A 16,033-nucleotide genomic window follows, 5' to 3' on the forward strand; every position below is an offset into this window, starting at 1 on the left:
ATATATTATATAGTTTAACCTTTTTTACTTCATAGCATGTGGACATGCATAGAGGGACAGCCAATCCAGAGGCCTCTGGGCCAAGTCACACTTAACGGCAAAAGCATTTTTTTCTGAGTACATCAGAATAGGGGTAATGAGATATCAAACGAAGAATTGTATAGAACAAAGGGTGCCTTGATTTTTTAAAAAAGGGGCTTGATTGGTAACATCTAAGTTTAGGGAAAGCTTAAAGCCCTGTAAAAGCAAAGCTTGCTTTGTATTGTCTATTCTGATGATTATTCAGGCTTCGGTTACGTTTTGGCTGGGGGCTGCCTGTATTCTGTATTTGAGCATCATCTGGAATGAGCCACTGGTGACTTGTCTCATGTCTATCTTTCCCCTAGTCTTCTCTTGCCTCCTTTTTCTTTCTCAACTTGTCTGTGTCAGGACTTGGGAAGGCTTCCACTGTCTCATTTTCTTTCTTTTCTTTTCTTTTTTTTTTTTTTTGAGATGGAGTCTCACTCTGTTGCCCAGGCTGGAGTGCAGTGGTGCAGTCTCAGCTCACTGCAACCTCCGCCTCCTGGGTTCACACCATTCTCCTGCCTCAGCCTCCCGAGTAGCTGAGCCTACAGGTGCCTGCCACCACCCCTGGCTAATTTTTTGTATTTTTAGTAGAGACGGGGTTTCACCATGTTAGCCAGGATGGTCTCGATCTCCTGACCTCGTGATCCACCCGCCTCGGCCTCCCAAAGTGCTGGGATTACAGGCGTGAGCCACCGCGCCCGGCCAACTGTCTCATTTTCATTCGTGAGCTCCATCAAGAATAATTTAGGGGTAATTTGAGTGGGCACACTGGTGATTATTAGTCCCTTTTCTATGAGACTGTGACACAATGGAATTTGGAAATGAGCAGGTTAGTCTCTGACCCATTCCAAATAACCTCTTTGCCACAAATGTTGAGATAGCAAAGTTTTCATGGTTGTAATCTTAAATAAATTAGATGATTCAAAATCTTAGTCGTTTCAACTCTGAACATTTCCAATTCCATGACTGGAAGGAGAAAATGGGCTGAGAGGGGACTTATCTATTCCATAATATCTCTCCAGTTGGTTCCCCAAACTCCCAAGGGCAACAAACACAGCACTCTGAATACCTCCCAAGGGTCACAGGAACGGGGTCTCATGATTTCAGTGTTGATGTACCTCTGAAGGGGCTCTGTTCCTTCAAGACCATTCAGCCAGAGGATGTGCGCTGATACCCAGGGAATATTGCCCTGTGTGATACTGTGGAGGCATTCCCAGTTGCTTAAATTTCCTTTTCCACTAATGGCATTTCATCTTTGACTCCAATGTTAGATGTGTGTGAAAATAATACAGCCACCAGTCAGCCTATTTTTTCTTTTTCAGCACCAATATAGTCATGTTCTTTTTTAAAACAAAAAAACAGACAAATGGAACTTTTTTGAAGCATCCTTGACCTAGTAGCCCGTGAGGTATTAAAATATTTACAGTCTGAAAACCAGCTGTGAATCCAATATAAAATTTTCATCTTCATTAAAACACTTTATCACAGGGTGTCTTGTATCAGAACGAATTGAATATGGTCTATCTCCCTCACTGGGGTATCCTCTCCCAGAGTGCAAGGACCTTGTCTTGATACCCTTATGCCCTCCTAGCGCCTAGCACAGGTCCTATAACCATCCCTTACATATTTTTGAGTTACATTTAAACAAAAGTGAATTTCACTTGTTTATTAGTTCATCGGAACCCACATTTAGATTATATAATGAACATGCATTTTGGTTAATTTGCTGATTTCCCTTATTCTATGCATTTTAAAAAATAATGGAGACATACGAAGTAAAATAGCCAACCATCCTCATTTAAACAAAGCTGACTGAACGCTCTGTACTGCCATCTAGTGGGGAAAAAGGCTCTGCGGCTATGTAGTGTATTCCGGTTTGGAGGAACACACTGTTTAGAACAATGTCAGATCGGATCGTAGTTGAGGGGATGGGAGCGGGACACAGTGGAGGATATGTGTTTTCCCCTGATTAGCCTCGAGCTGCCTAGGGTGGTTGCCTCTTTGCCCTTGGCATAAAAGCAGAGGAAGCCTTCTTTGTGGTTTTGTGAACAAGCACCTTATGATAAACTCTGAGCGGTGTTCTTGGCTGTGGTTCTGTTTGTGGGCTAGTAATTTAGGCTGTGGGATATTCCCATCAGAACAATGCAGCTTTTAGAGGAGAAAAGTCACGATGTTATTAGCATAAGTGCTACACATGCGCGAGCGCGCACGCGCGCGCGGACACACACACACACACACACACTCACACACACACTGCATCGTTTCACTTTCTTCCTAATTCTTGGTCCTGTCGTCTTCCTTAGCAGCCCTGCCGTAGCTGTACTGCACTGTGGCTCAAGATGCCGTGTCCTTAAATACAAAGCTGCATTTGGCCCTGCAGGAGGGGAGCCCGGGACTCCCTGGCTCAGCCTCTGATGATGACTGCTGGAGCTTTTCATCCAACTTGACTTTATTTATTCATAAGCAGGGCTGACAGTCAAAGTTCTGAGGCCCCTGAACTGGCCAGATCCCTCCTCCCTTTCGTTTACTTTTATTTCTTTGATTTTTTTTCTCCTCTCATCTCTGCCTTGTCAGTTCTCTGAGCAGAGCCTGTGAGCTCCTTGTGGCATCTTTTTCTTCCCCTAAACACACAGCAACACACACACAAGCAGATATGCACAATTGAAGGCTCTGGCTTAGATCCCAGTTGGAAAATGGCTCTTGAGGAAATAAATCAGAGAAAAGCCACTTAAGTCACACACACAGAGAATCCCAGGAGGCTGGCCTGACAGGTAGGCTGAGCCGACACTGGCCCATTTGGTGTGAGTTGAAGGATGAGGCAAATCTCCCAACCACGCATCCTATAATAGCTCCCCAGTTGGCTCTTGAAACTCCCATATAAATACAGAAAGATCATGATTTCCAAACAAGAAATTGGGACTCATGTCTGATGGGTTATCAGAAAAACAGGGTGGAGCTGTTTGGCCAAAGCTGGGATGAATGATCACTCAGAGGTTTCATCTCTTATTCCAGCTGAGATCAAAGACAGAGGCTGCTAACTTAGAACACTATTGAGAAAGATTCTGGGGCCACATCTGGGTTTAGTAGGGGAAGAATGCAAGAATATATTAGGAAGACCTGAGATAGGCATGCGTGAACTAGTGAAAGCATCGCAATATTGGCTTTACATGCAAATGGCTTCTTAGAGGGCTAACAGTGAAATGCCATTAGCTGTTAACTTCCCGGCACAAATTAAATTATGACATTAGCTGCCCATCACAAGGCTCTAAGTGAATGGGTCACAGAATAGGGGAGGTTGTTTCTATGGCTTATTCTTCCTTTTTAAAATTGAAGTAAAATTCATATAACATAAAATTAACCATTTAAACCATTTTAAATTATACAATTCAGTGGCTTTTCATACATTCAGAAGACTGTGCAACCATCACCACTACCTAATTCCAGAATCATTTCATCACTCCAGAAAGAAATCCTGTACCCATTAAACAGTCAGTCCCAGTTCTCCCCTCCCCTCAGCCCTTGGCAACCACTGATTTCCTCTCTGTCTCTATGGATTTGCCTATTCTGGACATTGCCTATAAATTGAATCATATAATATGTGGCTTTTTGTGTTTGGCTTTTTTTTTCACTGAGCACAATGTTTTCAAGGTTTACCCATGTTGTAGCATGTATCAGCACTTAATTCCTTTTTATGGCTGAATAATATTCCACTGTATGGATAGAATATATTTTGTTTATCCATTCACTGGTTGATAACAACATTTGGGTTGTTTCTACCTTTTGGCTATTATGAATAGTGCTGCTATGAGCATTCATGTACAAGTTTTTTTTTTTAAATAGATTTTGTCTCACCATGGTACCCAGGCTGGTCTTGAACCCCTGGCCTCAAGCAATGCTCCTGCCTCAGCCTCCCAAAATGCTTGGATTATGGGCGTGAGCCACTATGTCCAGCCCACGTAGAAGTTTTTGTTTGAACACTTGTTTTCAATTCTCTTGGGTGAATAGGTGAGGGTATTTTTTGGCCACCTTTGGTGAAGACAGACCCATTTGAAACTGATAGGTGAGTTTTGCTACAAAGAAAAGAGCAGGTGTGGCCGGGCGCGGTGGCTCACGCATGTAATCCCAGCACCTTGGGAGGCCGAGGTGGGCGGATCACCTGAGGTCAGGAGTTTGAGACCAGCCTGGCCAATATGGTGAAACTCTGTCTCTACTAAAAATACAAAAATTACCCGGGCGTGGTGGCGGCACCTGTAATCCCAGCTACTCAGGAGGCTGAGACAGAAGAGTCACTTGAACCTGGGAGGCAGAGGTTGCACTGAGCCGAGATGGCACCACTGCACTCCAGCCTGGGTGACGAGAGTGAAACTCTGTCTCGACAAACAGACAAACAAACAAACAAACAAACAAACAAAGCATGTGTTTGGGTGCAGCCTGGATGAGGGATGAAAGTGGGAAAGAGTGTGGCAGAACACCCTGGGCCCGCTGTGGAATCCTAAGGGCAAAGGGTCTCTGGAAAGGAGGTGAGGAGAGATAGAGAAGATGGCGCCAAAATAAGATAGTAATGACCTTGAGCTTAATGGATAGGAGAAGAATGGGTTGGTGCAGAATTTATAAAATGGCTGCTAATATTTCCTTTTTTATAAGGAAGGGGAAAATCTATGGTGGAAATGAAAAGGTGGGTTAGGGGAGGGCCAAAGTAAAGTAAAAATTTTTCTGGTTTTGGCTGTGTCTTACCAGCATGTTGTTAATAGATGCTGTTTTGGCAGAAAGAAGAAAAGCCTGTTTAGCTGCATGTAATGCAAGATGACAAAATTGGTAGAGAAAATTTTAGCATAACAAATTGAAGAAAGGGATTCACTTATTACGAGAATACTGCTGTGCATTTCTATAGTGATGGACTTCTAAAGCATATTCTTGTCTACAAGCTCATTAGGATAAATGAATCAGACAGAGCAGGTACTATTTTCTGTCATTTGAGAAATAAGAAAATCAAGGCACCCAGCACAGCTCCTGATGAATAGTAGGTATTCAGTCAGTATTTGCTAAATAAATGAAGCAGAGTCATATCAAGTTAAAGAATATCAGAGCTTGGAGGGTCTTTGAGATCATCCAGAAGCCCTCTTCCCACCTCAGTTTTGGAGAAGGAATGTCAGAGCAGATTGGGGAAATTTTGGGCTTAAATCCAAGGTCAATTGGTCAGGGAGTGAAGGACCCAAGTCAGTAGTATGTCCTTTCTCCCAGTACAGAGTGTCAGCATATCAACTATAATGCTGGGTGGTGATTTGTGCTCTTGCCTGTCTCTACCACTGAGCCATATGCTTCTGGGGGCGGAGCTTGTGTCTGATTCATCTTTGAATACCCAGGATGTTGTAGCACAGTTGATGAAACTTGGATGGATGAACAGGAATGGAAGCTCTGTGTTATTACTGTGTCTCCGCTCCTTCTTCTCACTTTGCCATAGCTTTTAGTGGCAGATACAAAACTCAACCATAATTTCCAGGCTCTGGGAATCTTTTCCCTATACCCTAGTGTCTACATTCATCAAGGTAGGTGACACAAGATGTACTCATAGAGTACAGACTGCAAAAGATGTACCTGGCAGGTTGCTTTGGACTTGTTAGGCCCCCTGGGATAATCTCTACTGTACTGTTATTATGGAAGTATCTAGAAGGTGAGAGAAAGAGGACATTTTCCTCAGTTCAAAGCCCAGTGCCAATCTAGCTACCTCAGGTGGAATCTCAAGTGTATCTTGCACACCAGAAAATTCCTTCCTGGCCGGGCACGGTGGCTCACCCCTCAGTCCTCTGAGGTGGCATCTTCTACACAAAGGGGCTCAGCTAGATGTGTGTGGAGGGCCATGGCTGTGCTGGTTCGAATGAAGAAGGATTATACTTGAGATGATAGTACAGGAGGGAACCAATGCAGAATATGATGATGGCACCAGCAAGGTGCTGAAGTTCCCAGCACAGCATGCCCATGGGAGTGGGTGGGAGGCTGTCAGGCGGGAAGAGGATGCTGTATTATCAAAGTTGGCTTCTGTAATGGCTGAGGTTTGGTTATTCTTTACAGTGGGAGATAGAAGAGGAATCTGACTTTCACAGTTGTCTCTCTGTATTTTGAAACAGGATATATATGGGAGCTTCTAAGAGAGAAAACTCAGCTAGCCTGGGGGCTGGCAAAGAGCTGTCAGAGAATGATGCAGGTGAGATGAGCCCTGGCAGGGGGGGTGGACTGGCAAGGGTCATCCTGTCAGATCTTCAGGCCAGAGGTCGCAGCTAGAACTTTCTCGAATCGTCACTGAGGATCACATCAGAGAGAATGAGAAATGACAATGGGATGGAACCTTATAAGTAAACCTTGTTTAGTTCCTGTCTTACCGTAAGCCACTCTGTTTTATGACAGTGTTTTGTCACACTTCAGACAGACCACAGCTTCTCGTTTTTCTCAAACTGAGATATGAGATGGGAATGAATCTCTCTCTCTCTCTCTTTCTCATCATGCCCTTCACACCCCCTTCCCACGGCCTTCACACTCACCTGCACCAGGTCTGGCGTGAGGCGCTTGGCCTGCAGCCATTTCTGGAACCTCTCTGTTTTCCGCAGGACACGCTCAATGCTGCAGGTCTTTGGGGCTGATGCAGAGGCACAGATTCTCCTGTCTGAGATCTCGTTTTGATATTTGCTGACCAGTCTAAAGATCTCCACAGGGCGCCAGATTTTGGAATCATCTGAGTAATTTGCAGGATAAGAAAGCAAGAAGTCGGGAGGCAGTCCAAGGTGGGAAGCCAGCCAGTTGTCAGACCTGTTGGAAGAATAGCCCTTTGAGGATTGGCCTGTGAGCTGGAGGCTCACAGAGCCCAGGGACAGGGAGACAGGGGACAATAGCCCAACTGATCCATTTCTCCTACTTTGAGGTGTTCGAAATTCTTTTTGTGAAAGGACTATTTTTGCTTCTTCAAACTTACGGCAGTGTATATGTCATATCAGAAAAGGTGAGGGAGGTGTGCGTCACGCACAAACATTATCCTCTTCATACAACTGGCACAGAAAGACTAGCCATAGCTCTCTGAACTTTTACTCCCTGTAAAGATAGCAGCTTTACACACACTGACATTTTTGATTCCCCTAATCCCCGATTTCCACTTTACAAGGATGGAAACTCAGGCTTATAGAGCTTAAGTACCTTGGCCGAGGTCAGACAATATGTTGCCAATCAGAGGTGCAGACCCCGGGCTGTCAGTCAGCAAACCCCAGTATCTCTCCCTTTCCCTACACTGATTCCCCAAACTGCTTACCCTCTGACCAATGGCTGGGTCTTGGAACCACAGAGGTTCTTGAAGAGGCTCTTGGGCCTGCACTAGGGAGACCACTCTACCTCCATACCCAACCCCAAGCAGCCCCGTTAGTCTAAAAATTTAAGTCTTCAGCACCAACAAAGTCTCAGGCAAGAGTGACTACTAAATGGTCGTCAACTTGGAAGCTACCTGGGCTCCAGGAGGTGTGTGATTCTACATGATGGCCTGGCCAGTCCTTAATCCTCCTGGGGGAGAGGCATTGGCTTATTTATTTATTTATTTATTTTTGAGATGGAGACTCACTCTGTTGCCCAGGCTGGAGTGCTATGGCTCGATCTCAGCTCAGTGGAACCTCTGTCTCCTGGATTCAAGCAATTCTCCTGCCTCAGCCTCCCCAGTAGCTGGGATTAGAGGAGTGTGCCACCACGCCCAGCTAATTTTTGTATTTTTAGTACAGACAACGTTTTACCATGTTGGCCAGGCTGGTCTTGAACTCCCGGCCTCAGGTGATCTGCCCACCTCTGCCTCCCAAAGTGTTGGGATTACAGGCGTGAGCCACTATGCCTGGCAGGCATTGGCCTATTATCACCTGCCACTTTCCTAGGCCCCACAATTATGTTTTCTCCATAGTCATTTATCCAGCTGTGTGCTGATATTTCTGTTAGGGAAGAATGCTAAATCTCTTTTTGATTTATGTATGAAAAATTACTCAGAAAAAGTTTACCTTCATTATTATTAACAATTGAAGGTCATACTGCAAATGAAAATCAGGCAGCATACGACATGTTATATATTTAATTTAAATAAGAATATTTAAATTCTTATTATTGGGCATTATTGGGCCACCCCATGATAATGAGTTTTGGATAATGCGTTTTGGAAGAATTAGCATTTTGATTAGACCCAAACCGTAGATTGTGTTGTTTTTTTCTCTTACCTGACATAACTTTACCCTAAGACACTGCAAGCTTTTCCTACTGTTTTGATGGCAAAGAAAGTCACACAAAAAAATTACAAGGGCAAAGAGGTCAAGGGACCTGTCCAGGAAGCTGGACAGCCCAGGCCTCTGAATCCCTGAGTTATGCACTAGAGCTCCAGCCCCTCACATCTGGGAAGGTGCTCCAGTGGAAACTGTCAGTGAGCAACTTCTGCAATCCAGGACAATGCAAATTGCAATGGAAGTAGGCACAAAGGATTCTGTACAAGAACACTGGCATCAATGTATTTAAAAAGATGAAACAGTGTAACCTTGTAATGAGTCCATTTTACTGGAAGTTTCAGGACAACTATGGGAAAAGATCCTCCCCTCTAGGTGGATAAGGAAGGGCCCAGGACCCAGAGACAGGCCTGTCTGCCTGTATCCTGCAGCTGCTCCTGCTCATGGAGTTTCAAACCCACCCCTACTCCCCACCCCCACCTCCCGGCCACTAAAGGGACCGGAGCTGGAAAGTTATCACTAGGTGGCTCTTTTAGATAATGATAAGAGTAACACGCATTTGTGAAACACTTAAGTGTGCCAGTCACTTTACTAAACACTTTATATGTACACATTCATTTAATCGTTTCAATAAAGCTATGAGGCTGATACTATTGTTAACATACAGATGAGGAAACTGAGGCACAGAGTGATTATGTCATTTGCCCAAGGTCACATGACCAATAATTGGAGGAAGTGGCATTCAAGGCTCCAGGGCTTGCAGTGGGGACACCACTGGACCTCAATACCCAACCCCAAGGAACCCCATTAATTTTTTTTTTTTTTTGAGACAGAGTCTTGCTCTGTCACTCAGACTAAAGTGCAGTGGCGCAATCTTGGTTCACTGCAACCTCCACCTCCTGGGTTTAAGCGATTCTTCTGCCTCAGCCTCCTGAGTAGCTGGGATTACAGGCACATGCCACCATGGATGGCTAATTTTTGTATTTTTAGTAGAGACGGGGTTTCACCATGTTGGCCAGGCTGAACTCAAACTGCTGTCTTCAAGTGATCCACCCACCTCAGCCTCCCAAAGTGCTGGGATTACAGGCGTGAGCCACCGCACTTGGCCCCACTAATTTTAATTTTGTTTCCCTCACCACTTTGTGGTTGCTTATTCCTTTATCACCCATTTTATGAATTAGCTCATAGAAACAGATTGGTAACATTATTAGGGGTTATAGGTGGCAGGATCCTTGAAGATTATTTTGTCCCTCCCCCATCTTGTCCCTTCCCCATCTTGTTTTGAGGATGAGAAAATTGAAAAGAGAATTGAAAAGGATGAGAAAATTGAAAAGAGAAAATTGAAAGCAGAATATATATATGTGACCTTTCTGAAGACTCACAGACAATTAGTGGTAGAGGAGGGCAGGTCTCAGGGCTCCTGTTCTCCCAGTTGGTGGGGGTGGTGTGGGAAGAGATTTCTTGCCCTGTGAGACAAGTTCATTGTCCTTTCTTTCTGTCCCCACCTCCTAAGGAGGCTCCGCTGAGATGACAGCACTGCCTTGGCAGATGACTTGTAATGAGTGCCTGGGCAGGTTCACTGATGGCTTGAGGCATTCCATAAGGACTAATTGAGACAAACAAGATTGCAGGCTGCACTTCTCCCGTTATTCAAAACGGTAACCAATTTATTGCATTGAATGGGAAAAATGTATATTCTTACAGCGTTGACTACCTACTTTATTGAATAGAAGAATGTCAGTGAGAAAATGTCAGTGCTTTTTATTCACTAAAATGTTACTATCCTGGAATTTGGACAACCACAAAGCAGAGACAGCATTCTCATCTTCCTTCTAAATTGAGATCATGGGCCTGACTGAAGTGAGGCTGGCCAAGTTCCTGATTGTGTTGAAAGATGGACAAGCAGAATTACAGTTTCTCAGAGCTGGAAAAAAGCAACAAGGCCATGTGGTCCAGTCCCCCCAAGTCCCTCAACATGGGGTGGGGGTGTAGGGGAGAGCGACAGCTTTGGAATTAGAATAAAATGCCCTCTTCTCGTGCATTCTTCTCATGCTTGCATCCGGTCAAACATAAAGTCTGTAGATATGCCTTTCTAAATAGTTTTTCCTCCCTTCCCTCTTCTTCGTCCCATAGCTCTGCACTGAACCCTTAACCCATTTAGTACCTTTCCAAAGCTCTCAGGCTACAGTTCATGCTCCTTAGTTTAACTTAGAGCTTAAACTTAGTTAAGCTTAGAGCTCCTTAGTTTAACTTAGACCTTAAACTTAGCTAAGCTTAGAGCTCCTTAGTTGTTAAGCTTAGAGCTCCTTAGTTAAGCTTAGAGCTCCTTAGTTAAGCTTAGAGCTTGGTTCACAATGCTCTGCCTGCTGCAGTGCCTGCTGCTCTTCTTACAAGTTTGCTTTGGTCTCACCAAACCACTGACTATCCTTGGATAAGCCACATTCTTTCAGGCCTCTGAGGTTCCAATCACCTGTCATATGCTGACACCTTTGTCTGAGACAGTTTCTTCCTCTTTCTTGTCTGGAAAATCCCAATGTAGCCCTTTAAAATCCAGATGAATATCACCTCTTTGGAACTCACTGCCTCATCCCCCAGTTGGGACCTTCCCACACACTCCCATGATACCCTGTGTAAGACATTTAAAAATATTTCCTATACTCTGTTTTAACCACTGATTTACTTCTTTGTCTTCCTAATAGAAAGCAAACTCCTTCAGAGCAAAGATTTGACCTCTTTTAACTTTGTAACTCAGTGTTCAGCAGAGTACCAAGTTAGTGCTCGATACTTTACAGGTGGATGGATGGATGGGTATTTAGATGTATAGATAGTTAAGTGAGTAGAGAGATGCATGGAGGGCCGGATGGTGGGATGCACAGTGTGATGGTTGGGTGGAAGAATGCATGGAGGGCCACCTGGATGAATGGGTGGATGGATGGTGGATGGATGGGTGCATGGATTCACATAAGGCTGACTGAACGTGTAGATGGATGCTTTTGCCATAAGCTCTTGAGCCCTGTATTTCCCAAGGCCCCTGAGCTGATGTGAAGAAGTGAGTTAAGACAGTAATTATTGTCAACTTCTGAGGGCAAGGAGACGGACAAGAGACAAGGGAGAAGGGAAGGCAAAATCAGGCCTGACAATTTAGTTATTCTATTGAGAGCCCTCCACTGCTCAGTTGGAAGTGTTTAAACATTTTTTTTTAGACTTTGATAGTGGAGGTGGTACATAAGACCAAGTGTGTATAGTAAGGAAGGTGAGATTAAAGCATTAGCCCTGGTAAGAGCCTAGGAACTCCTAGGAATTATTGTGATTAGAGGTATTGCCACTATTTACTCCCCACCCCCACACCCTGCACGCACAATACTGACCAATCAGATCATGGGAGAATCTTACCAATTGATGTGACTTCTCAGGGTTTCGTATATATGTATATTGTCAGTAGGAAGAGTATGGCAATCAGACTTACTCATTTTCTTAGCTTCCCTTAACTTTTTCATTCAGGATTTAAAAGTCAACATGGAATACATGGGAAAATTAGTACTGAAAACATTCATAATTTTAAAGGTCAGTGGTTGAGTATGGGAAGTATGTGATTCATCCTTAGCATTCTTGCCAAAGGAAAGATAAAGGAAAAGAGGACAGGTGATGTCCATCTGCTAATCATGTGTGTTCAGCATATCCAGCCAGCCTGGGAAACCCATCTACGATTTGTTGCTGAACAGATGCAAGCATTGTCCAATCCTTAGTGAGGACTAGGACCTAGCTGTAGCATTTCAACCAAACAGCTGAGAGTTTTGGATGGGCTTTCCCCTAAGATGTCATGGTAATCACTTTTTTTTTTTTTTTGAGACAGAATCTTGCTCTTTCACCCAGGCTGGAGTACAGTGGCGTGATCTCGACTCACTGCAGCCTCTGCCTCCCGGGTTCAAGCAATTCTCCTGCCTCAGCTTCCCGAGTAGCTGGGACTATAGGCGTGTGCTGCCATGCCCGGCTAATTTTTGTATTTTTAGTAGAGACGGGGTTTCACATTGTTGGCCAGGATGGTCTTAATCTCCCGACCTCGTGATTTGCCCGCCTCGGCCTCCCAAAGTGCTGAGATTACAGGTGTGAGCTACCTTGCCCGGCCGGTAATCACTTTTTTAAAGTGGGAAAATGTTTGGAGATCAAAAAGAAGACAATGAACAAATACACCATTAGAAAGAGAGGCAAAGGATGTGAACCTGTAGACAATTTAGCAAAGAAGAAATACAAATGGTCAATAAATGTGAAAAAGGGTTCAACTCAGAAGAAATTCAAACTAAAAAAAAGTATTAAATATTTGTAAGTGTGCAAGAAGTGAGCTTTATAAGTAGAAGCCTCCATTTAGATATATATATATATATCTCCTTCCATTTTGTCTTTTTGACCCAGAAATTTCACTTTTAGGAGTTTGTCATAAGGAATTCATCACTCATGTGCACAAAATATAGCTACAGGGATGTTTGACATAGAACTGTTTATAATACCAAAAAATGAAATAATAAACTCTAGTTTCACAATGGTAGTTTTAATAAATTATAGTTAAATAATTAAATAAGTTATGCTTAAATAGTTAAATAAATTATGGTTGATTGATGCAATTGAATACCATGAAGCTGTTAAAAATCAAAGTGTGTGGAAGATCATTTAATAATGTGGAAAGATGTTCCTGATATATTGTTAAATAGTAGTTTCCAAAAAGTATACATAGCATGTTCACATTTTTGTCAAAAAAATTCTTAATTCACACTTAGAAAAAGGGTGGCAAGGAAATGCAACAAAATGTTGACTAAGGGGTGATCTCTTGGTGGAAGAATTAGATGTGATTTTATTTTGTGCTTTCTTTAATCAACCTTTCCTGAAAATACTAAAATAAACAGGCACAACTTTGATAATAAGAAAAAAGGTATTTATATTGTAGAGAAAAGGACTCTAAACAGGACCACCTCCCCAGACCCACTGACTGCCTCTCTCTGCCTCTTTGTGCTGAGGATGACCATTCTCAACGTGCAGAGCTATAAACCCCAATCTGCCCTGCCTGGTGTTTTCCTGCTTGTATCTGCACACTTCCCTTTCACGGGCACATGGAAAATGAATTCTAAGGGAGATGAAGTAATATCCTGGACTCTAACGGAATGCAAATCTATTTAGGGAAATGCTTTCTGATTTTGGCCAGCATCTGCCAAATGCTAGTAAGAAAAACTTCATTTATTGCCCTTTGGTGAATATGCAGTCATCCTAGAGCTCTTCCTCAGTTGAATCCTTAAATTTCTCTCCCTCCTTTTAAAAAATATGTCTGTCTTCTTATTGCCTGTCTCCAAGGAATCAGCACCGCTTCACCTGTGTTCTTGGTCCTCTTTATCTCATTTCCTAGGCGGAAAACCTTGAGTTCACATCCAACATCTGCATATTTATTTCCTCTCGCATGGTGTTGGTCAACAGAATGACTCTATAGCTGAACTGACCTGTATCCTTCCTGTTCTACTTTGTTCCCAGTGACTTGTGTCCTGGACTATGGCAACTGGTCTCACAGCCCCTGCCAACACCACTAGTCTGTCCTGTCCACTTTGCATGAGCTCTTCCCAAATCACAGGTCTCACGTTGCCCCTCCCCAGCCTAACACTCTCACCATGGCCTGCAATAGAGATTCCTCAATCAGTGGTCTTTCAAAAATGCCTTTAAAAACGCTTAATATGCCTTTAAAAAGGCTTAATAGGAAAAGTCCACACCAACTCCATAAAATACCTCACAAAAGAAGTTTAACATTTTTGATTGGTATTTTCTGTCTATTATTTCTATTTAGTAATTTGGTTGAGTAAGCAAAGATGTCTTTGATTAATACAGATTGCAAATAAAATCATTGTTAATTAATGCCTTTTGTTTGGTCACCAAATCTTAAAAGCATAAGTTAGGTCCTTTGAGGAAGATGGAGGAGAAAGGGCATATATATGACAAAGGGTCTTTGGTACTAAAAAGACTGGAAACCACTGGTCCACAGGATTAAGGCCCCAATTCCTTGGCATGGCAATTAAAGACCCCCTGCCCCATATATCCCTTCAATCTCCTCCTCTGTCATGCCTCCACATACACCCCATGCTCTAGCTAAGCACCTCTCACTTCTTCCCGCACCTTTGCATAAGATGTTACTTCCACCTTAAGCCCTTCACTTCCCATTACTTTTCAGCTCATCCTTTAAAAGGCTTTGCTCAGAATACCTTCTCCTGGGGAAGCCCTTCTCCAGTTCCCACTTGGAATTAATGGAGCTCCTGGAGGTCCTTTACACTGCCCTGCATCAGACCAAGCCTTATTATTATTATTTATAACATGACTCCCTTGTCCTGACCCCCAGGAAGGCAATGACCAGAGTTATAGTTGCTGTCACCCCAGTACCTGCTAGAGTTTGGCTGTGGTAAAGGCTCATGGACTGTGTGTTGATAGGCTTAAATTCCAAGTGTGATGCCATTCTTTGCTGAGAGCCATGTGCATTGCAATTTACTAAACTCCAGTTTTCCTCTGATCAAGGCAATCTCTCACAACAGAAAGCTGGCTCAGAAACTTTGGAGCAAACTGTCCTGGTTTGAATTCCATATCTGCCACTTACTAGGTGGTGACCTTGTGCAAGTTACTTAATCTTTTTTAAAAAATAAATTTTATTGTGTATATTTAAAGCATACAACACGATGTTGTAAGATGCATATATATAGTGAAATGGGTCCCATCATCTCACAGAGTTACCCGTTTCCCCCCACTGAAGTCACTTTATCTGGCTATATCTCAGCTTACCACCTCAATAATGGGGGAACACCATTAACTCTCACAATGGTTTAAAATAGGTGTCACATTGTAGGCTTTCTATAAATTTTATTTCCCGCCCACTGTGAGAAATGAACTTGATAAACTCAACAGTCCCAGGCTACTCCATTCGTAGGAAAGAAAACTTCAAGCTTTCACTTCAAAAGGAAATGTTGGATTTAGCATTTAGGGCTGGAATTTGGCTTCACATCTTGCCCTCCTACCCACCCCAACTTCAGACCATTACCACTCTGATTAAATGGATTTGTTTCAGCTCCCACCCATATTACATCCTGATTCCTTTTCAACAAATTCCTGGACATCTTCACAAGAAGGGAACAGAATTCTGTGATTCAGAGTTATCTGATTGGTATTCTGACCTTATTTCTTCTTTAAAGAACTTCTTGCAAATAGATGTCCCGATGCAGGCATTGCATTTATCAAGACCGAGGAAAGTCCTTCCAAAATTGTAGCTGGTTCTGACTTGGGGCACCAGAGAAGAAAGGGAAGAAGCTGGCAAGGAGAAAGAACAGCTCAGGGCTGAGACCCACAGCAGCAGGGCCAGCCAGCCAGGGCGGAGGGCGGCAGCCTCAGGCCCCAGCTGGGGCTCCATCTTGGGCTCTGGGCTCCAGCTGCAGCCTCTGGCTGCCCACTCGAGGCTGTACAGAGGCAGGGCTTGGCCGAAGAGGAAGCTGTCAGAGGGGGCTGGCTTTTGGGTGCTGACCCCATCCCAGCCTCCCAGGTTTCTCTTTGAGGATGCTGAGGAGCTTGGGGCTAATGAGGCTGGGGAGGAGGTGAGGAAGTCAGTGGAGGATGCTGATAACGCTGTTTCCAGAGTTACTCTTCCTTTGCCGGGGGCGGCTGCTTCAGGCTGGGGAGGGGCTCACTGGCAGATTTCGGGAAGGACAATTGTCAGGGCTTCCCTG

At 43.7% G+C, this 16,033-nt stretch overlaps 1 protein-coding gene across 2 annotated transcripts in view; it reads right to left on the bottom strand.

Annotated features, from left to right (window-relative positions):
• DIPK2B (divergent protein kinase domain 2B) overlaps positions 1 to 15,770 on the bottom strand; it is a 49,701-nt gene extending 33,931 nt beyond the window's left edge. The window contains exons 1-2 of one of the 2 annotated variants that reach the window (XM_002831562.3): positions 15,488 to 15,720; positions 6,603 to 6,867 (exon numbers count right to left, since the gene is read on the bottom strand). In XM_002831562.3, coding sequence (XP_002831608.1) covers positions 6,603 to 6,867; positions 15,488 to 15,720 — 498 coding nt within the window. Of the gene's footprint in view, positions 1 to 6,602; positions 6,868 to 15,487 lie in introns of both variants that reach the window. The other variant, XM_009234753.2, reaches the window with a different exon arrangement.
• Between the last annotated feature and the right edge of the window lie 263 nt (positions 15,771 to 16,033).

The sequence above is a fragment of the Pongo abelii genome, chromosome X, assembly GCF_028885655.2.
Source record: "Pongo abelii isolate AG06213 chromosome X, NHGRI_mPonAbe1-v2.0_pri, whole genome shotgun sequence".
Classification (NCBI taxonomy): Eukaryota; Metazoa; Chordata; class Mammalia; order Primates; family Hominidae; genus Pongo; species Pongo abelii.